The sequence below is a fragment of the Trachypithecus francoisi genome, unplaced genomic scaffold, assembly GCF_009764315.1.
Source record: "Trachypithecus francoisi isolate TF-2019V2 unplaced genomic scaffold, Tfra_2.0 Lachesis_group8, whole genome shotgun sequence".
In the NCBI taxonomy this organism is placed as follows: Eukaryota; Metazoa; Chordata; class Mammalia; order Primates; family Cercopithecidae; genus Trachypithecus; species Trachypithecus francoisi.
The window spans coordinates 59,624,047-59,641,013 of record NW_022681473.1 but is presented as its reverse complement, the minus strand read 5'-3'; the positions used below and the strand labels follow the sequence as shown (position 1 = coordinate 59,641,013).

Genomic DNA, 16,967 nt, shown 5'->3' with positions numbered 1-16,967 from the left:
GATCAACAAAATTGACAGACTGCTAGGAGGACTGCTAAAGAAGAAAAGAGAGAGGAATCAAATAGACACAATAAAAATTGATAAAGGGGATATCACCACTGACCCCACAGAAATAGAAATGACCATCAGAGATTACTATAAACACCTCTATGCAAATCAACTCGAAAATCTAGAAGAAATGGATAATTTCCTGGACACTTACACTCTCCCAAGATTAAACCAGGAAGAAGCTGAATCCCTGAATACACCAATAGCAGGCTCTGAAATTGAGGCAACAATTAATAGCCTACCCACCAAAAAAAGTCCAGGATCAGATAGATTTACAGCTGAATTCTACCAGAGGTACAAGGAGGAGCTGGTACCCTTCCTTCTGAAACTATTCCAATCAATAGAAAAAGAGGGAATCCTTCCTAACTCATTTTATGAGGCCAACATCATCCTGATACCAAAGCCTGGCAGAGACACAACAAAAAAAGAGAATTTTAGACCAATATCCCTGATGAACATCGATGCAAAAATCCTCAATAAAATACTGGCAAACCGGATCCAGCAGCACATCAAAAAGCTTATCCACCATGATCAAGTGGGCTTCATCCCTGGGATACAAGGCTGGTTCAACATTCGCAAATCAATAAATGTAATCCAGCATATAAACAGAACCAAAGACAAGAGCCACATGATTATCTCAATAGATGCAGAAAAGGCCTTTGACAAAATTCAACAGCCCTTCATGCTAAAAATGCTCAATAAATTCGGTATTGATGGAACGTACCTCAAAATAATAAGAGCTATTTATGACAAACCACAGCTAATATCATGCTGAATGGGCAAAAACTGGAAAAATTCCTTTGAAAACTGGCACAAGACAGGGATGCCCTCTCTCACCACTCCTGTTCAACATAGTCTTGGAAGTTCTGGCTAGGGCAATCAGGCAAGAGAAAGAAATCAAGGGTATTCAGTTAGGAAAAGAAGAAGTCAAATTGTCCCTGTTTGCAGATGACATGATTGTATATGTAGAAAACCCCATTGTCTCAGCCCAAAATCTCCTTAAGCTGATAAGCAACTTCAGCAAAGTCTCAGGATACAAAATTAATGTGCAAAAATCACAAGCATTCTTATACACCAGTAACAGACAAACAGAGAGCCAAATCAGGAATGAACTTCCATTCACAATTGCTTCAAAGACAATAAAATACCTAGGAATCCAATGCACAAGGGATGTAAAGGACCTCTTCAAGGAGAACTACAAATCACTGCTCAGTGAAATTAAAGAGGACACAAACAAATGGAAGAACATACCATGCTCATGGATAGGAAGAATCAATATCATGAAAATGGCCATACTGCCCAAGGTTATTTATAGATTCAATGCCATCCCCATCAAGCTACCAATGACTTTCTTCACAGAATTGGAAAAAACTGCTTTAAAGTTCATATGGAACCAAAAAAGAGCCCGCATTGCCAAGACAATCCTAAGTCAAAAGTACAAAGCTGGAGACGTCACACTACCTGACTTCAAACTATACTACAAGGCTACAGTAACCAAAACAGCATGGTACTGCTACCAAAAGAGAGATATAGACCAATGGAACAGAACAGAGTCCTCAGAGATAATATCACACATCTGCAGCCATCTGATCTTTGACAAACCTGAAAGAAACAAGAAATGGGGAAAGGATTCCCTATTTAATAAATGGTGCTGGGAAAATTGGCTAGCCATAAGTAGAAAGCTGAAACTGGATCCTTTCCTTACTCCTTATACGAAGATTAATTCAAGATGGATTAGAGACTTAAATGTTAGACCTAAAACCATAAAAACCCTAGAAGAAAACCTAGGTAATACCATTCAGCACATAGGCATGGGCAAGGACTTCATGTCTAAAACACCAAAAGCAACGGCAGCAAAAGCCAAAATTGACAAATGAGATCTGATTAGACTAAAGAGCTTCTGCACAGCAAAAGAAACTACCATCAGAGTGAACAGGCAACCTACAGAATGGGAGAAAATTTTTGCAATCTACTCATCTGACAAAGGGCTAATATCCAGAATCTACAAAGAACTCAAACACATTTACAAGAAAAAAAGAAACAACCCCATCAAAAAGTCGGGAAAGGATATGAACAGACATTTCTCAAAAGAAGACATCCATACAGCCAACAGACACATGAAAAAATGCTCATCATCACTGGCCATCAGAGAAATGCAAATCAAAACCACAATGAGATACCATCTCACACCAGTTAGAACGGCAATCATTAAAAAGTCAGGAAACAACAGGTGTTGGAGAGGATGTGGAGAAATAGGAACACTTTTACACTGTTGGTGGGATTGTAAACTAGTTCAACCATTATGGAAAACAGTATGGCAATTCCTCAAGGATCTAGAACTAGATGTACCATATGACCCAGCCATCCCAGTACTGGGTATATACCCAAAGGATTATAAATTATTCTACTACAAAGACACATGCACACGTATGTTTATTGCAACACTATTCACAATAGCAAAGACTTGGAATCAACCCAAATGCCCATCTGTGACAGACTGGATTAAGAAAATGTGGCACATATACACCATGGAATACAATGCAGCCATAAAAAAAGATGAGTTTGCGTCCTTTGTAGGGACATGGATGCAGCTGGAAACCATCATTCTTAGCAAACTATCACAAGAACAGAAAACCAAACACCGCATGTTCTCACTCATAGGTGGGAACTGAACAATGAGATCACTTGGACTCGGCAAGGGGAACATCACACACTGGGGCCTATCATGGGGAGGGGGAGGGGGGAGGGATTGCATTGGGGAGTTATACATGATAAAAATGATGAATTGATGGGTGCTGACGAGTTGATGGGTGCAGCACACCAACATGGCATCAGTATACATATGTAACAAACCTGCACGTTATGCACATGTGCCCTAGAACTTAAAGTATAATAAAAATAATAAATAAATAAATAAAATAAAAGAATACTAAAAAGAACATGGATATATATATATATATATTATATATAGTGTATGTGTGTATGTACTTACAGACATCACACACAGAAAAGCACAATCTATAACACATATGTAGCAATATCAGCCATGTACTTTTGTGTTCTATTTTACTTATAGTTGTAAGTTTCATTGAAGCACAATCAAAACCTCTATTTGACATGTAAAAACACATAATGAGTCTAATGATGAAACTCCTGAAAAGGTACCAAATGTAAAGTTGATTATAAATAAATGAGTGTTAGAGATTATAGGTATATTGTGCCTATATTTAAATGTCCTATCTGTTATCTGACAACCATTTTTCAAATTTAATAGAGTTGGAGGAATGTGTGGGTATAAGAAAAGCATGTAAATCTAACTATTGGTCTCTGTCCAGTTCATTATAATTATTGAGTAATTGTATTATATTTGATTAGTTCTGTAGCATTTTTTTAAATATTCAAATTTCTTACTTTCTTCACTAATTTGTTTCATTAACAATATAGTTTCATTTTAGACTGTGCTTTCTTCTCATATTTCATCAGCATATCTCTAATCCAGAGTAACAATGTTTACCTATGGTTCAGACATTTTTACACTGAAAATTGGTAATGCTTTTAAATAAAACACAGATATGTTTTTAGAAAAAAAAAAAAGAAAACTTTTTCATATTCTTCATTTGAGTGAGATCATGTGTATTTGTTTTTTTGGTCTTAATATTTCACTTAATATAATGTCCTCCAGACTCATCCATACCATAGCACATGACAGGATTTTGTTTCCCTTTATAGCAGAAAATTAAATCAGTATGTCAAAGAGATAACTATACTCCCATGTTTATTGCAGCACTGTTTCCAATAGCAACGTATGGAATCAACCTAATGCTATCAACAGATGAATGGGAGAAAGAATATATATATATATATTAGACTGGTCTTTCTGACTTCACAACGGGAAGACCTCATTTAGAACAGAGGTGATCAATAAATCCACAGTTAGCTTAGCTTAGCTCCTCACAGAATCTCTACCAGGGATTAGGACTTTTCAGCAACCTATAGCCCAGCCTCTTTGTCTTAGAGTAGACATTACTCTTCCCCTACCCCTACCTTAAACCAGTGAAGTTTTTTTCTTTTTTTTTTTTTGAACCAATGTGGCTATTCAGTAAAGAACTCCAAAATTTCTAGATACCTCCAAATGTGGTAATAGGAGCACCATTCTTTCATATAAGATGTATTTGGAAACTACAACTAGATGTTGTTAACAAAGGATGACGAAAGGTAGAATTGGAATTAGAAACAACTACAGCTTCAGATACACATCCAAATAAAAGCCTATTTATTCTGTTAGTCAGACTATACAGACTCACTTGTGGCCTGATTCCAAAGAAATAAGTCTATTTCTCTAGAGGCATTGGCTTTGTTTCCTGTTAGATATTATATTCTTTTTGCTGGGGCAATGAACAAAAGATAAAAATTGACCCCATGCCCAGTCTGAAGTTTTCTGAGGAGTATTGTGGCTTGAGCAGTGGAAACGGTTTTCTGTCCCAGACAGAGAAGCAGGAAAGAGCACTGAGAGCAAGAGCACTGAGATGGGAAGCCCAGGAGGGAGAAATCAAGGCAGCTGAGATTAATGGCCCTATCTTTTCTGGTGCTTCCATGGCAATCTTCTCTAGGAGGGGTGAATTATAGTTGATAACATAAACTCACTGAGTCTCCTAGTCTACAGCTGTCATAGACAGTAATGAAGGTATAGATTTAATTCAAGAACCTTCATTCTGAAAATCTCAGTTTTGTTTAAATGGGTAGTGTACAGTTCACATTAAGAAAAACTTTTCCCCATGGAAAAGCAGGGATACAGCGGATTTTGGGATATTGGCGATATTGGCAGAATCTGAATCTTCAACTCCAGCTCTGCTGCATTTCTACCAGAAGAATTACTTCTTCCTGCTTATATGGAACACCTGGGTCCCTACAAGACTCTCATCGTCATAATTTTCCTGGTTCCAAAGCAGATCTAGCAGCTCAAGGATGCTGTACTATAATTACTACTTGTGACTGTCTAATGCACCATCAGACTTCCCCACTCTGAGCTTCCAGAAGCTATTTTCCTGTCCAAAGCTCCACTCTGCCACTTCTCTCCCCACAGCCCACCAGGGCTAAGGCTATTTTAGGCATCTGAACCTAGAGCATAGGCCTATTCTTCAGGGAGGCATGGACAGAAAACCCAGAAGATAAAATCCAATATTGGGATAGTGCTGAACAGGAAGAAAGTTGAGGAAACATCTGGGAGACTTGAGGCATTATAAATAAAAACCGTATATATTTGAAAAACAAATATTTCCAGACTTAGGAGAGAGAGAACTTCATTTCAGACTTTAGGTATACTCTTAGAAAAATTATGTTTAAATGAGAATTACATAGTATCCATAAACCGGGGCCATTTTATTATAGCCAGTATACAAGAATGGGCTATAAAGCATAACATATTGCAGACATATCATTTCCCTAATACCTACATCACAGTGGCTTCAAAATTGGAATGGGCAAGTGGAATATTTGTTATTAATGATAAGAGCATGAAAATCCAACTCACTCACTGGACAGGTATAAGATTTGTCCAAATATGTGTGATAGTGAAGGAAAAATGCTTTGGAAAGCCTCTCAGTACCAGCAGTAGGAGTGAGGAAGCTGGAGAGGATGCAGGATGCTGAGACATAATCCTTTCTCTTTCTCACCTCACAAGGCTGGGCTCCAAGAATGAGATGGTGGGAAGACAATTGTGTTGCAGGCAATTGTGCATAACTGGGTGAGATTTTACCTATGTCACTTTGAACTTCTCTCTCTGTTCTCCAAAGGAAACCTTGGGTTGGGTATCAGCCTCACCTCCTCTGGCCAAGCTAGGACTGATCATAAATAATGCCTGAGAATAGAGATGGTTTCGTTACACACTACCTGTTACCTTCCAACTCTACTACCTCTTCCTAGAGAAAAGAAAAGATCCCAGGGAGACTCCTGCTGCAGTCTGATTTGTGTATTGTCTCTGTGCCTGAACCAGAGGCTCTCATTTGGGAAGAGTCTGAATTAGGAAGGATAATAAAGCAAAGAAAGGGGAAATTATGATAGGAAGGAGAGTGGCAGATGAAAGCGATAACACCAAGGAAAGAGACTATCACTCTTTTCTATTAAAAATGCTTCAGAAGCAGCGAGTAATAACCAAACAACTTTTCTCAGATGAAGTGCCAAGTGACACCTGATTTTGAGAGAAGTTGCAGAAGTTCTACCCCAAGAAGAAAAGTTGGACTAAGATAAGAACCCAACAGGACACTCTGGAGAAAATGTGTAATACAGCATTTGTGAACTCTGTTTATTTCATTTGATATTTTATAGGTAAACTGAGAATGAAGATTCTTGACACTGCTTTGAGCAAGGATTGCAAAGCAGTGAAGCCTCTGCACACAGTGTGGTCATGAATCACAAAGATAATTTACTAAGATAGCTGCTTGGACATGGTAGTTTCCTAGTTTATGATTATTGTGTCGTCTCTCTCAAACATACCAGATGGGATTGTTGCTACAATTTGGAGGGACAAGTGGCATTGAAACCTGGTAACCTTAAAGAATGTGATCACTGGAGTGGTATAGCCACGTATCTTCAATGGCTGTCCCTACGTGTTTCAGAAGGAATGCTTGTGGAGAGCCTCGTGGTGCACCCAGATTGAAATGGATATAAATCGGCTATGTTCAACTAAAAGTCCTATGGGGAACCCAATTGCTTGGAATTCCTACGTGATAACCCTCATATAAGCAATAGAACTTCTCAAGAAAATAAACTAGTGACAAAAATAACTAGAGAGACAGAGGAGGACTCAAATTCCATGGATACCTTATACCCCAAGATAAATAAGGTGTGCAATAATGGCCAGCCTATTATTCAGAGCGCAGCAGGGGAAGCAGCATGCTTGGGGAAATAATAATAATAAATAATTCAATGCATATAATTTAATGTGTACATACTCATTATACAAAAACTTTTATTAGTTAATTCGCTCTTCGAAAAAACAATAAAAAATAAATTAACACCATTTTCAAGGTAATAAAGCCAGAATCTATGAGTTTAGCCAAAGTTCACGAAATCTGAGTACACAAATTTAGCCAAATTATTTTATCTGAGAATACAATTCCCATTGTCCAGACTGTCTCAATCCTAATGGTCTTCACTATATAGAGGTTCATTTTGTGCTGGCTCAAAATAAGGCTCTGTGTTAGGTACTATAAGGATACATAATAGTATAAGATTTTATTGCTGTTTCTAATTAGTTATCAAAGAAAATGAGAGATAAGAGATCACTTATAAAATGTTCTACACATTTTGTTCAATACATTTTTATTTTAAATGTATCTGTATAAGAGACAGTAAAAGTAGCCATGCCGAATTTTAAAGATGAATAAAATACTCTCAACCTAAAAGAAGCTTATGACAGTGTCAGAGAAAGAAATACAGCCACACAAGATGCAAGAATAATGATTCCAGTTGGGAAGATCAGGAAAGGAAGACCTACTGTGGGAGGTGGCATTTGAATTAAACCTGGTAGGAAAGACGGGGTTTGGCAAATGGTGATAATGGTAAAAGAAGGCTGATCTGAGAAGCATCAAATAATTGAAAAGAGAGAGAGCAAAATGGGAATAATAATGAGAAATAATGAGCAGTTAGTGGCAGAGAAAACAAAGTTTAAGATAAGTCGAAAGTATGTTAGGGCTATTGTATAGGAGGCCTGTAATAAAAAAAAGTGCTGTAACATATAAAATTTTTTAAACACTGTAGAGATATTAATTTTAATACAAGTCATTCAGCAAAGATAAGCTTCTGTACAAGTAAAAGTAGGATAGTCCAGTTGGGACAGTTGTCAAACAATGCTTGGACAAATGACAAAATTGAAATCTTAATTTACATCCCCAAAACAGACAGATTAAGATTGTTAAATATTCCTTGAAGATACTGAACTATGTGGCATCATTAAGAAGGAAATGCCAAAATAGTAGAATACACTATTCTGTGAAAAACAAACCCTAGAACTTTCAGATCTGGGAAACTGTTGACAGCTTTGTCAGCCACAGCTCAGGAGGGAGGCTGCAGCAAACAGCAACAGAGGGAATGAACAGGATGGCTCATTCGAGCCTATGATGGGCAGTTCAAGGTGACATAGGAACCATGATTATAACGACAAGAAGATGATGAATAAAAGAACATAAAGCACTTCAAACAATACAACTCCCCCCCAACCTAAAAATCCTAAAACTTTGTCAACCTCATTTGCAAACCAAAAACTGAAGAAATTATAAGTAGAGAGAAAGAATGGAAATGCTGCCCTCAGAGAGGTATGGGAGAATTTTAGGAGCCAGGGAATAGCACATCTGTCTCAGGCGCCACGGAAGAGAGTTGGGATGTTCAGGGCAAGGCACTCAACCCCAAGTTGTTCCAGGGTCAACATCTGTACTTAACCCAATCCATGCCTTCATGGCATCCAAGCCAGGCAGCCATCTGCCAGGCTGAATCAGAGACAGGAAAGGAATCTGTGTCATTTGCAGTTCAGAAGACAGGCTGATCTTTTTAAGGGCATTATATAAAGTTTGTTTCTTTAGTGGTCAAACACTTCCATTCTAATACAGCTCCATTTGTCAAAGTCTTGGCAAGATTCTTCGTTGAAGATTAGTTCAGGAAAAATTCCGAAGTAACCATAGAATCCAGAAAAGGGAGGTTTCCTTTCAAGCAACAGAAAACAAAGATTCACAAATAAATGTGTTCATTGTTGCCTGAGATATTGAGAACAGAAGAATCAGAACTCAGGCCAGGATTTAAAAGTGAAATTTCCTTTCCAACATAAAAATAGTTCCTCATTTCCCAATTTTAATTAACAACTCTAAAGGTGGATCTAATCCTTTTTACTCTTATAACCTCTTCAGCAAGTTCTGGATTCCCTGCTTGATCTCCTTGGTTCTCACACCATAAACAATGGGGTTCAGAGCTGGGGGAATGAGGTGGTGCAAGATGTTGATCAGGATGGGGACATCGGGAGGAATTGTCTTCCTGGCCAGGTTAGTGATGACCAGAACCAGCAGGACTGTGCTGAAGTAGAAGATGAGGATGAAGTGGGAACCACACGTGCTCAAGGCCTTGGCCATAGCACCCTCAGCCTTGATCCTCAGCACAACTTTCAGTATAAAAGAATAGGAGATAACAATAAGGATAAGGTAAGAGCCCAACAGAGTCCAGCCTGCCACAAACTGGTACAGCTGATTGAAAGTGATGTCATCACAAGAGAGTTTGGACACAGACAGGCTAGTGCAGATGCAGTTCTTGATTATGTTTCCCACACAGTATCTGAGCCTAGCAGAAAGCATGGGAACAGGAAGAGAAACAAAGGCATTCCGGGCTATAACAAAGACCACAGCCCTAGCCACAAACTGGTCAGTGATGATAGATGGGTATCTCAATGGATGGCAGATGGCCACATAATGGTCATAGGCCATGACCATGAATGTGCAGGACTCCATGGTCAAAAAACTGTTCATGATGAACATCTGGAGGAAGCAGGCTGGAAAGCTGATTGACCTGAGTTCAAACCAGAAGATGGCCAGGACCTTGGGGATGACGGTGAGGCAGAGCAGGATGTCCAGCAGGGAGAGGAGGCTGAGCAGGTAGTACAGGGGCTGGTGCAGAGAGGCCTCCAGCTGGATGGTGATCAGGAGGGTGGTGTTAGCCCCCATGGCCAGGAGGAAGAGAAGGCTGAGGGTCAGGGACAGCGAGTGCTGCCAACTCTGGAAGTTGGGGAAGCAGATGAGGAGGAATTCAGAGACTGAAGCAGTGGAGTCATTGCTGGGTGATGCCATGTAAAGTTTCCTGATCAATCTGGAGACCCAGGGTACCTTAAAATGTAGGAGAGAAGTACAGAAACATAAAAAGTATGTGTTCTAAACATAATAGAGTGTGAGTTTCCACTGAGGCCCTGTATCTGTCCCAACAAAGTTTTTAAAATCACTGTCTTTGTCTTCCCTTATATTTAACCAAGTATGTATCATATGCCAGCCACAGTGTTTTATATTCTTTATCTCATTTCATCCTTTTAAAAAATACTAAGGAGTAATTAATATTGTTATCTTAATGTTACAGGTAACAAAATAGAGATAAAGGAAAATTGTAAGAAGAATCTTCTACCACCACACAGTTTAAAAACCAGCAATCACAAGTATCATCTATTGTCATGCATTTATATGATTTCAGTACACTTTACTAATTTTCACTTTACAATGATTTTCATTCATTCATTCATTCATTTCCCAACCCACTTATTCCAGTTCAGGGTTACAGGTGGTCCAAGCTTATCCCGGCAGCTTTGGGTTGCTTCCCAAAAGCTCAGGGAACCTGGACGACATTGCATTACAGGGAGCACTCACACACACAACCACTCAGTCACACTGGGAAAATTTAGACTTCAGCTGTACATCATTGGGATGTAGAAGGAAACTATTTGAGTCCCTGGAAAAAGTCCAGTCTGACATGGAGAGAATATCCAAACACCACACAGACAGTGGCCCCCGCCGGAAATCCATTTTTTTCCTATCAATGTTATAATGACACAACATTGTGTGAAATGACATTACATGAGGACCTGCTCTCATCAAATGAGCTGCAGTTCACTCATTTGATGGAATAGAAGTCAGGGAGTGAGTTTTAGGCAAGTAGATATATGCAGGAATCCACTTACCTGGTAAGTAAAATTACCTGTTCTTCCTTGTGACCAGGATCCAATTATCCTTAGCATATGTAATTTATATTCTGTAAACTCATCTGCTTTGATTATAGCTGTTTCTTTTGTGGGGTATCATTTGTTTTCCCTGACTCTAAGAAGGGTAACAGCAATGACTGTCACAGCCAAATAGACCGAAAGTAGCCAGGGAGTCATGGCAGGATAAGAGAGGGAGCCTAGCTTTGGGAGGCCAAGGCAGGCAGATCATGAGGTCAGGAGTTCAAGATCAGCCTGGCCAACACCGTGAAACCCCGTCTCTACTAAAAATACAGAAATTAGCTGGGTGTGGTGGTGCATGCCTGTAATCCCAGCTACTTGGGAGACTGAGGCAGAATTGTTTGAACCAGACCCAGTGGGTGGAGGTTGCAGTGAGCCCACTGTACTCCAGCCTAGAGACAGAGCGAGACTCCATCTCAAAAAAAAAGAGAAAAAAGAATAATGAGAGGGAGCCTAGGAAGCGTGTAATCAGCATAGCTACAATGACTGATCCTTCACCCCTGTCCCATTTGGCAGGTCTTCTCTAAGAGGATTGAGGTGTCCATGAGAAGACATTAGAAGACTCTAGCTGCCAGAGAAGATAATGGAAGTATTTATTTAATCCAAGAACTTTCACCTTGAATATTCCAGATTTTCTAAACATAAATTATACAATATACATTTTAAAAAATCTACCCATTGTAGTCCTTTGAAACAAATCAAGAATTCAGGAGTTAAAACCGGAGTAGGCAAAATTATGTATCAGATCTGCCCTGCATTTTTTTTTTTTTTTTACCTTTACTGTCCTACTTCAAGGGTGTATCAACTGCTAACTTTGTGTTATAATCTTTATTATTATTATTATTATTACACTTTAAGTTCTAGGGTACATGTGCACAACATGCAGGTGTGTTACATATGTATACATGGGCCATGTTGGTGTGCTGCACCCATCAACTCGTCAGCACCCATCAATTCGTCATTTACATCAGGTATAACTCCCAATGCAAACCCTCCCCCCTCCCCCCTCCCCATGATAGGCCCTGGTGTGTGATGTTCCCCTTCCCGAGTCCAAGTGATCTCATTGTTCAGTTCCCACCTATGAGTGAGAACATGCAGTGTTTGGTTTTCTGTTCTTGTGATAGTTCGCTAAGAATGATGGTTTCCAGCTGCATCCATGTCCCTACAAAGGACGCAAACTCATCCTTTTCTATGGCTGCATAGTATTCCATGGTGTATATGTGCCACATTTTCTTAATCCAGTCTGTCACAGATGGGCATTTGGGTTGATTCCAAGTCTTTGCTATTGTGAATAGTGCCGCAATAAACATACGTGTGCATGTGTCTTTATAGCAGCATGATTTATGATCCTTTGGGTATATACCCAGTAATGGAATGGCTGGGTCATACGGTACGTCTAGTTCTAGATCCTTGAGGAATCGCCATATTGTTTTCCATAATGGCTGAACTAGTTTACAATCCCACCAACAGTGTAAAAGTGTTCCTATTTCTCCACATCCTCTCCAGCACTTGTTGTTTCCTGACTTTTTAATGATTGCCATTCTAACTGGTGTGAGATGGTATCTCATTGGGGTTTGATTTGCATTTCTCCAATGGCCAGTGATGATGAGCATTTTTTCATGTGTCTGTTGGCTGTAAGAATGTCTTCTTTTGAGAAATGTCTGTTCATATTCTTTGCCCACTTTTTGATGGGTTTGTTTCTTTTTTTCTTGTAAATGTGTTTGAGTTCTTTGTAGATTCTGGATATTAGCCCTTTGTCAGATGAGTAGATTGCAAAAATTTTCTCCCATTCTGTAGGTTGCCTGTTCACTCTGATGGTAGTTTCTTTTGCTGTGCAGAAGGTCCTTAGTTTAATTAGATCCCATTTGTCAATTTTAGCTTTTGCTGCCGTTCCTTTTGGTGTTTTAGACATGAAGTCCTTGCCAATGCCTATGTCCTGAATGGTATTACCTAGGTTTTCCTCTAGAGTTTTTATGGTATTAGGTCTAACATTTAAGTCTCTAATCCATCTTGAATTAATTTTCATATAAGGAGTAAGGAAAGGATCCAGTTTCAGCTTTCTACTTATGGCTAGCCAATTTTCCCAGCACCATTTATTAAATAGGGAATCCTTTCCCCATTTCTTGTTTCTTTCAGGTTTGTCAAAGATCAGATGGCTGCAGATGTGTGATATTATCTCTGAGGACTCTGTTCTGTTCCATTGGTCTATATCTCTGTTTTGGCATCAGTACCATGCTGTTTTGGTTACTGTAGCATTGTAGAATAGTTTGAAGTCAGGTAGCGTGATGCCTCCAGCTTTGTTCTTTTGACTTAGCATTGTCTTGGCAATGCGGGGTCTTTTTTGGTTCCATATGAACTTTAAAGCAATTTTTTCCAATTCTGTGAAGAAAGTCATTGGTAGCTTGATGGGGATGGCATTGAATCTATAAATAACCTTGGGCAGTATGGCCATTTTCACGATATTGAGTCTTCCTATCCATGAGCATGGTATGTTCTTCCATTTGTTTGTGTCCTCTTTGAATTCACTGAGCAGTGGTTTGTAGTTCTCCTTGAAGAGGTCCTTTACATCCCTTGTGCATTGGATTCCTAGGTATTTTATTGTCTTTGAAGCAATTGTGAATGGAAGTTCATTCCTGATTTGGCTCTCTGTTTGTCTGTTACTGGTGTATAAGAGTGCTTGTGATTTTTGCACATTAATTTTGTATCCTGAGATTTTGCTGAAGTTGCTTATCAGCTTAAGGAGATTTTGGGCTGAGACAATGTAGTTTTCTACATATACAATCACGTCATCTTCAAACAGGGACAATTTGACTTCCTCTTTTCTTAACTGAATACCCTTGATTTCTTTCTCTTGCCTGATTGCCCTAGCCAGAACTTCCAACACTATGTTGAATAGGAGTGGTGAGAGAGGGCATCCCTGTCTTGTGCCAGCTTTCAAAGGGAATTTTTCCAGTTTTTGCCCATTCAGTATGATATTGGCTGTGGGTTTGTCATAAATAGCTCTTATTATTTTGAGGTACATTCCATCAATACCGAATTTATTGAGCGTTTTTAGCATGAAGGGCTGTTGAATTTTGTCAAAGGCCTTTTCTGCATCTATTGAGATAATCATGTGGTTTTTGTCTTTGGTTCTGTTTATATGCTGCATTACGTTTATTGACTTGCGAATGTTGAACCAGCCTTGCATCCCAGGGATGAAGCCCACTTGATCATGGTGGATAAGCTTTTTGATGTGCTGCTGGATCCGGTTTGCCAGTATTTTATTGAGGATTTTTGCATCGATGTTCATCAGGGATATTGGTCTAAAATTCTCTTTTTTTGTTGTGTCTCTGCCAGGCTTTGGTATCAGGATGATGTTGGCCTCATCAAATGAGTTAGGGAGGATTCCCCCTTTTTCTATTGATTGGAATAGTTTCAGAATGAATGGTACCAGCTCCTCCTTGTACCTCTGGTAGAATTCAGCTGTGAATCCATCTGGACCTGGACTTTTTTTGGTGGGTAGGCTATTAATTATTGCCTCAATTTCAGAGCCTGCTATTGGTCTATTCAGGGATTCAGCTTCTTCCTGGTTTAGTCTTGGAAGAGTGTAAGTATCCAGGAAATTATCCATTTCTTCTAGATTTTCTAGTTGGTTTGCGTAGAGGTGTTTATAGTATTCTCTGATGGTAGTTTGTTTTTCTGTGGGGTGTGTGGTGATATCTCCTTTATCATATTTTTATTGCGTCTATCTGATTCCTCTCTCTTTTCTTCTTTATTAGTCTTCCTAGCGGTCTGTCAATTTTGTTGATCTTTTCAAAAACCCAACTCCTGGATTCATTGATTTTTTTGGAGGGTTTTTTGTGTCTCTATCTCCTTCAGTTCTGCTCTGATCTTAGTTATTTCTTGCCTTCTGCTAGCTGTTGAATGTGTTTGCTCTTGCTTCTCTAGTTCTTTTAATTGTGATGTTAGAGTGTCCATTTTAGATCTTTCCTGCTTTCTCTTGTGGGCATTTAGTGCTATAAATTTCCCTCTACACACTGCTTTAAATGTGTCCCAGAGATTCTGGTATGTTGTATCTTTGTTCTCATTGGTTTCAAAGAACATCTTTATTTCTGCCTTCATTTCGTTATGTACCCAGTTGTCATTCAGGAGCAGGTTGTTCAGTTTCCATGTAGTTGAGAGGTTTTGATTGAGTTTCTTAGTCCTGAGTTCTAGTTTGATTGCACTGTGGTCTGAGAGACAGTTTGTTATAATTTCGGTTCTTGCACATTTGCTGAGGAGTGCTTTACTTCCAATTATGTGGTCAATTTTGGAATAAGTGCGATGTGGTGCTGAGAAGAATGTATATTCTGTTGATTTGAGGTGGAGAGTTCTATAGATGTCTATTAGGTCCGCTTGCTGCAGAGATGAGTTCAATTCCTGGATATCCTTGTTAACTTTCTGTCTCATTGATCTGTCTAATGTTGACAGTGGGATGTTGAAGTCTCCCATTATTATTGTATGGGAGTCTAAGTCTCTTTGTAAGTCTCTAAGGACTTGCTTTATGAATCTGGGTGCTTCTGTATTGGGTGCATATATATTTAGGAGAGTTAGCTCTTCCTGTTGAATTGATCCCTTTACCATTATGCAATGGCCTTCTTTGTCTCTTTTCATCTTTGATGGTTTAAAGTCTGTTTTATCAGAGACTAGGATTGCAACCCCTGCTTTTTTTTGTTCTCCATTTGCTTGCTAGATCTTCCTCCATCCCTTTATTTTGAGCCTATGTATGTCTCTGCATGTGAGATGGGTTTCCTGAATACAGCAGACTGATGGGTCTTGACTCTTTATCCAGTTTGCCAGTCTGTGTCTTTTAATTGGACCATTTAGTCCATTTACATTTAAGGTTAATATTGTTATGTGTGAACTTGGTCCTGCCATTATGATATTAACTGGTTATTTTGCTCGTTAGTTGATGCAGTTTCTTCCTAGCCTCGATGGTCTTTACATTTTGGCATGTTTTTGCAATGGCTGGTACTGGTTTTTCCTTTCCATGCTTAGTGGTTCCTTCAGGGTCTCTTGTAAGGCAGGCCTGGTGGTGACAAAATCTCTAAGCATTTGCTTATCTGTAAAGGATTTTATTTGTCCTTCACTGATGAAACTTAGTTTGGCTGGATATGAAATTCTGGGTTTAAAATTCTTTTCTTTAAGAATGTTGAATATTGGCCCCCACTCTCTTCTGGCTTGTAGAGTTTCTGCCGAGAGATCTGCTGTTAGTCTGATGGGCTTCCCTTTGTGGGTAACCTGACCTTTCTCTCTGGCTGCCCTTAAGATTTTTTCCTTCATTTCGACTTTGGTGAATCTGGCAATTATGTGTCTTGGAGTTCCTCTTCTCGAGGAGTATCTTTGTGGCATTCTCTGTATTTCCTGAATTTGAATGTTGACCTGCCCTATTAGGTTGGGGAAGTTCTCCTGGATGATATCCTGAAGAGTGTTCTCCAACTTGGTTCCATTTTCCCCCTCACTTTCAGGCACCCCAATCAGATGTAGATTTGGTCTTTTTACATAATCCCATACTTCTTGCAGGTTTTGTTCATTTCTTTTTCTTCTTTTTTCTTTTGGTTTCTGTTCTCACTTCATTTCATTCACTTGATCCTCAATCGCTGATACTCTTTCTTCCAGTTGATGGAGTCGGTTACTGAAGCTTGTGCATTTGTCACATATTTCTCCTGTCATGGTTTTCATGTCTGTCATCTCGTTTATGACCTTCTCTGCATTAATTAGTCTAGCTGTCAATTCTTCTACTCTTTTTTCAAGATTTTTAGTTTCTTTGCGCTTGGTATGTAATTCCTCCTTTAGCTCTGAGAAGTTTGATGGACTGAAGCCTTCTTCTCTCATCTCGTCAAAGTCATTCTCTGACCGGCTTTGATCCGTTGCTGGTGATGAGCTGCACTCCTTTGCAGGGGAGATGCGCTCTTACTTTTTGAATTTCCAGCTTTTCTGCCCTGCTTTTTCCCCATCTTTGTGGTTTTATCTGCCTCTGGTCTTTGATGATGGTGACGTACTGATGGGGTTTTGTTGTAGGTGTCCTTCCTGTTTGATAGTTTTCCTTCTAACAGTCAGGACCCTCAGCTGTAGGTCTGTTGGAGATTGCTTGAGGTCCACTCCAGACCCTGTTTGCCTGGGTATCAGCAGCAGAGGCTGCAGAAGATAGAATATTGCTGAA

The 16,967-nt window shown here is 39.3% G+C and overlaps 1 protein-coding gene across 1 annotated transcript; it reads right to left on the bottom strand.

The window, feature by feature from the left end:
* Positions 1–8,741: 8,741 nt before the first annotated feature.
* Positions 8,742–10,070, bottom strand: LOC117081040 (olfactory receptor 56A4). The gene has a single exon (XM_033206617.1). It carries the CDS (start codon positions 9,870–9,872, stop codon positions 8,931–8,933), a length of 942 nt encoding a protein of 313 aa, XP_033062508.1. The 5' UTR covers positions 9,873–10,070; the 3' UTR covers positions 8,742–8,930.
* Between the last annotated feature and the right edge of the window lie 6,897 nt (positions 10,071–16,967).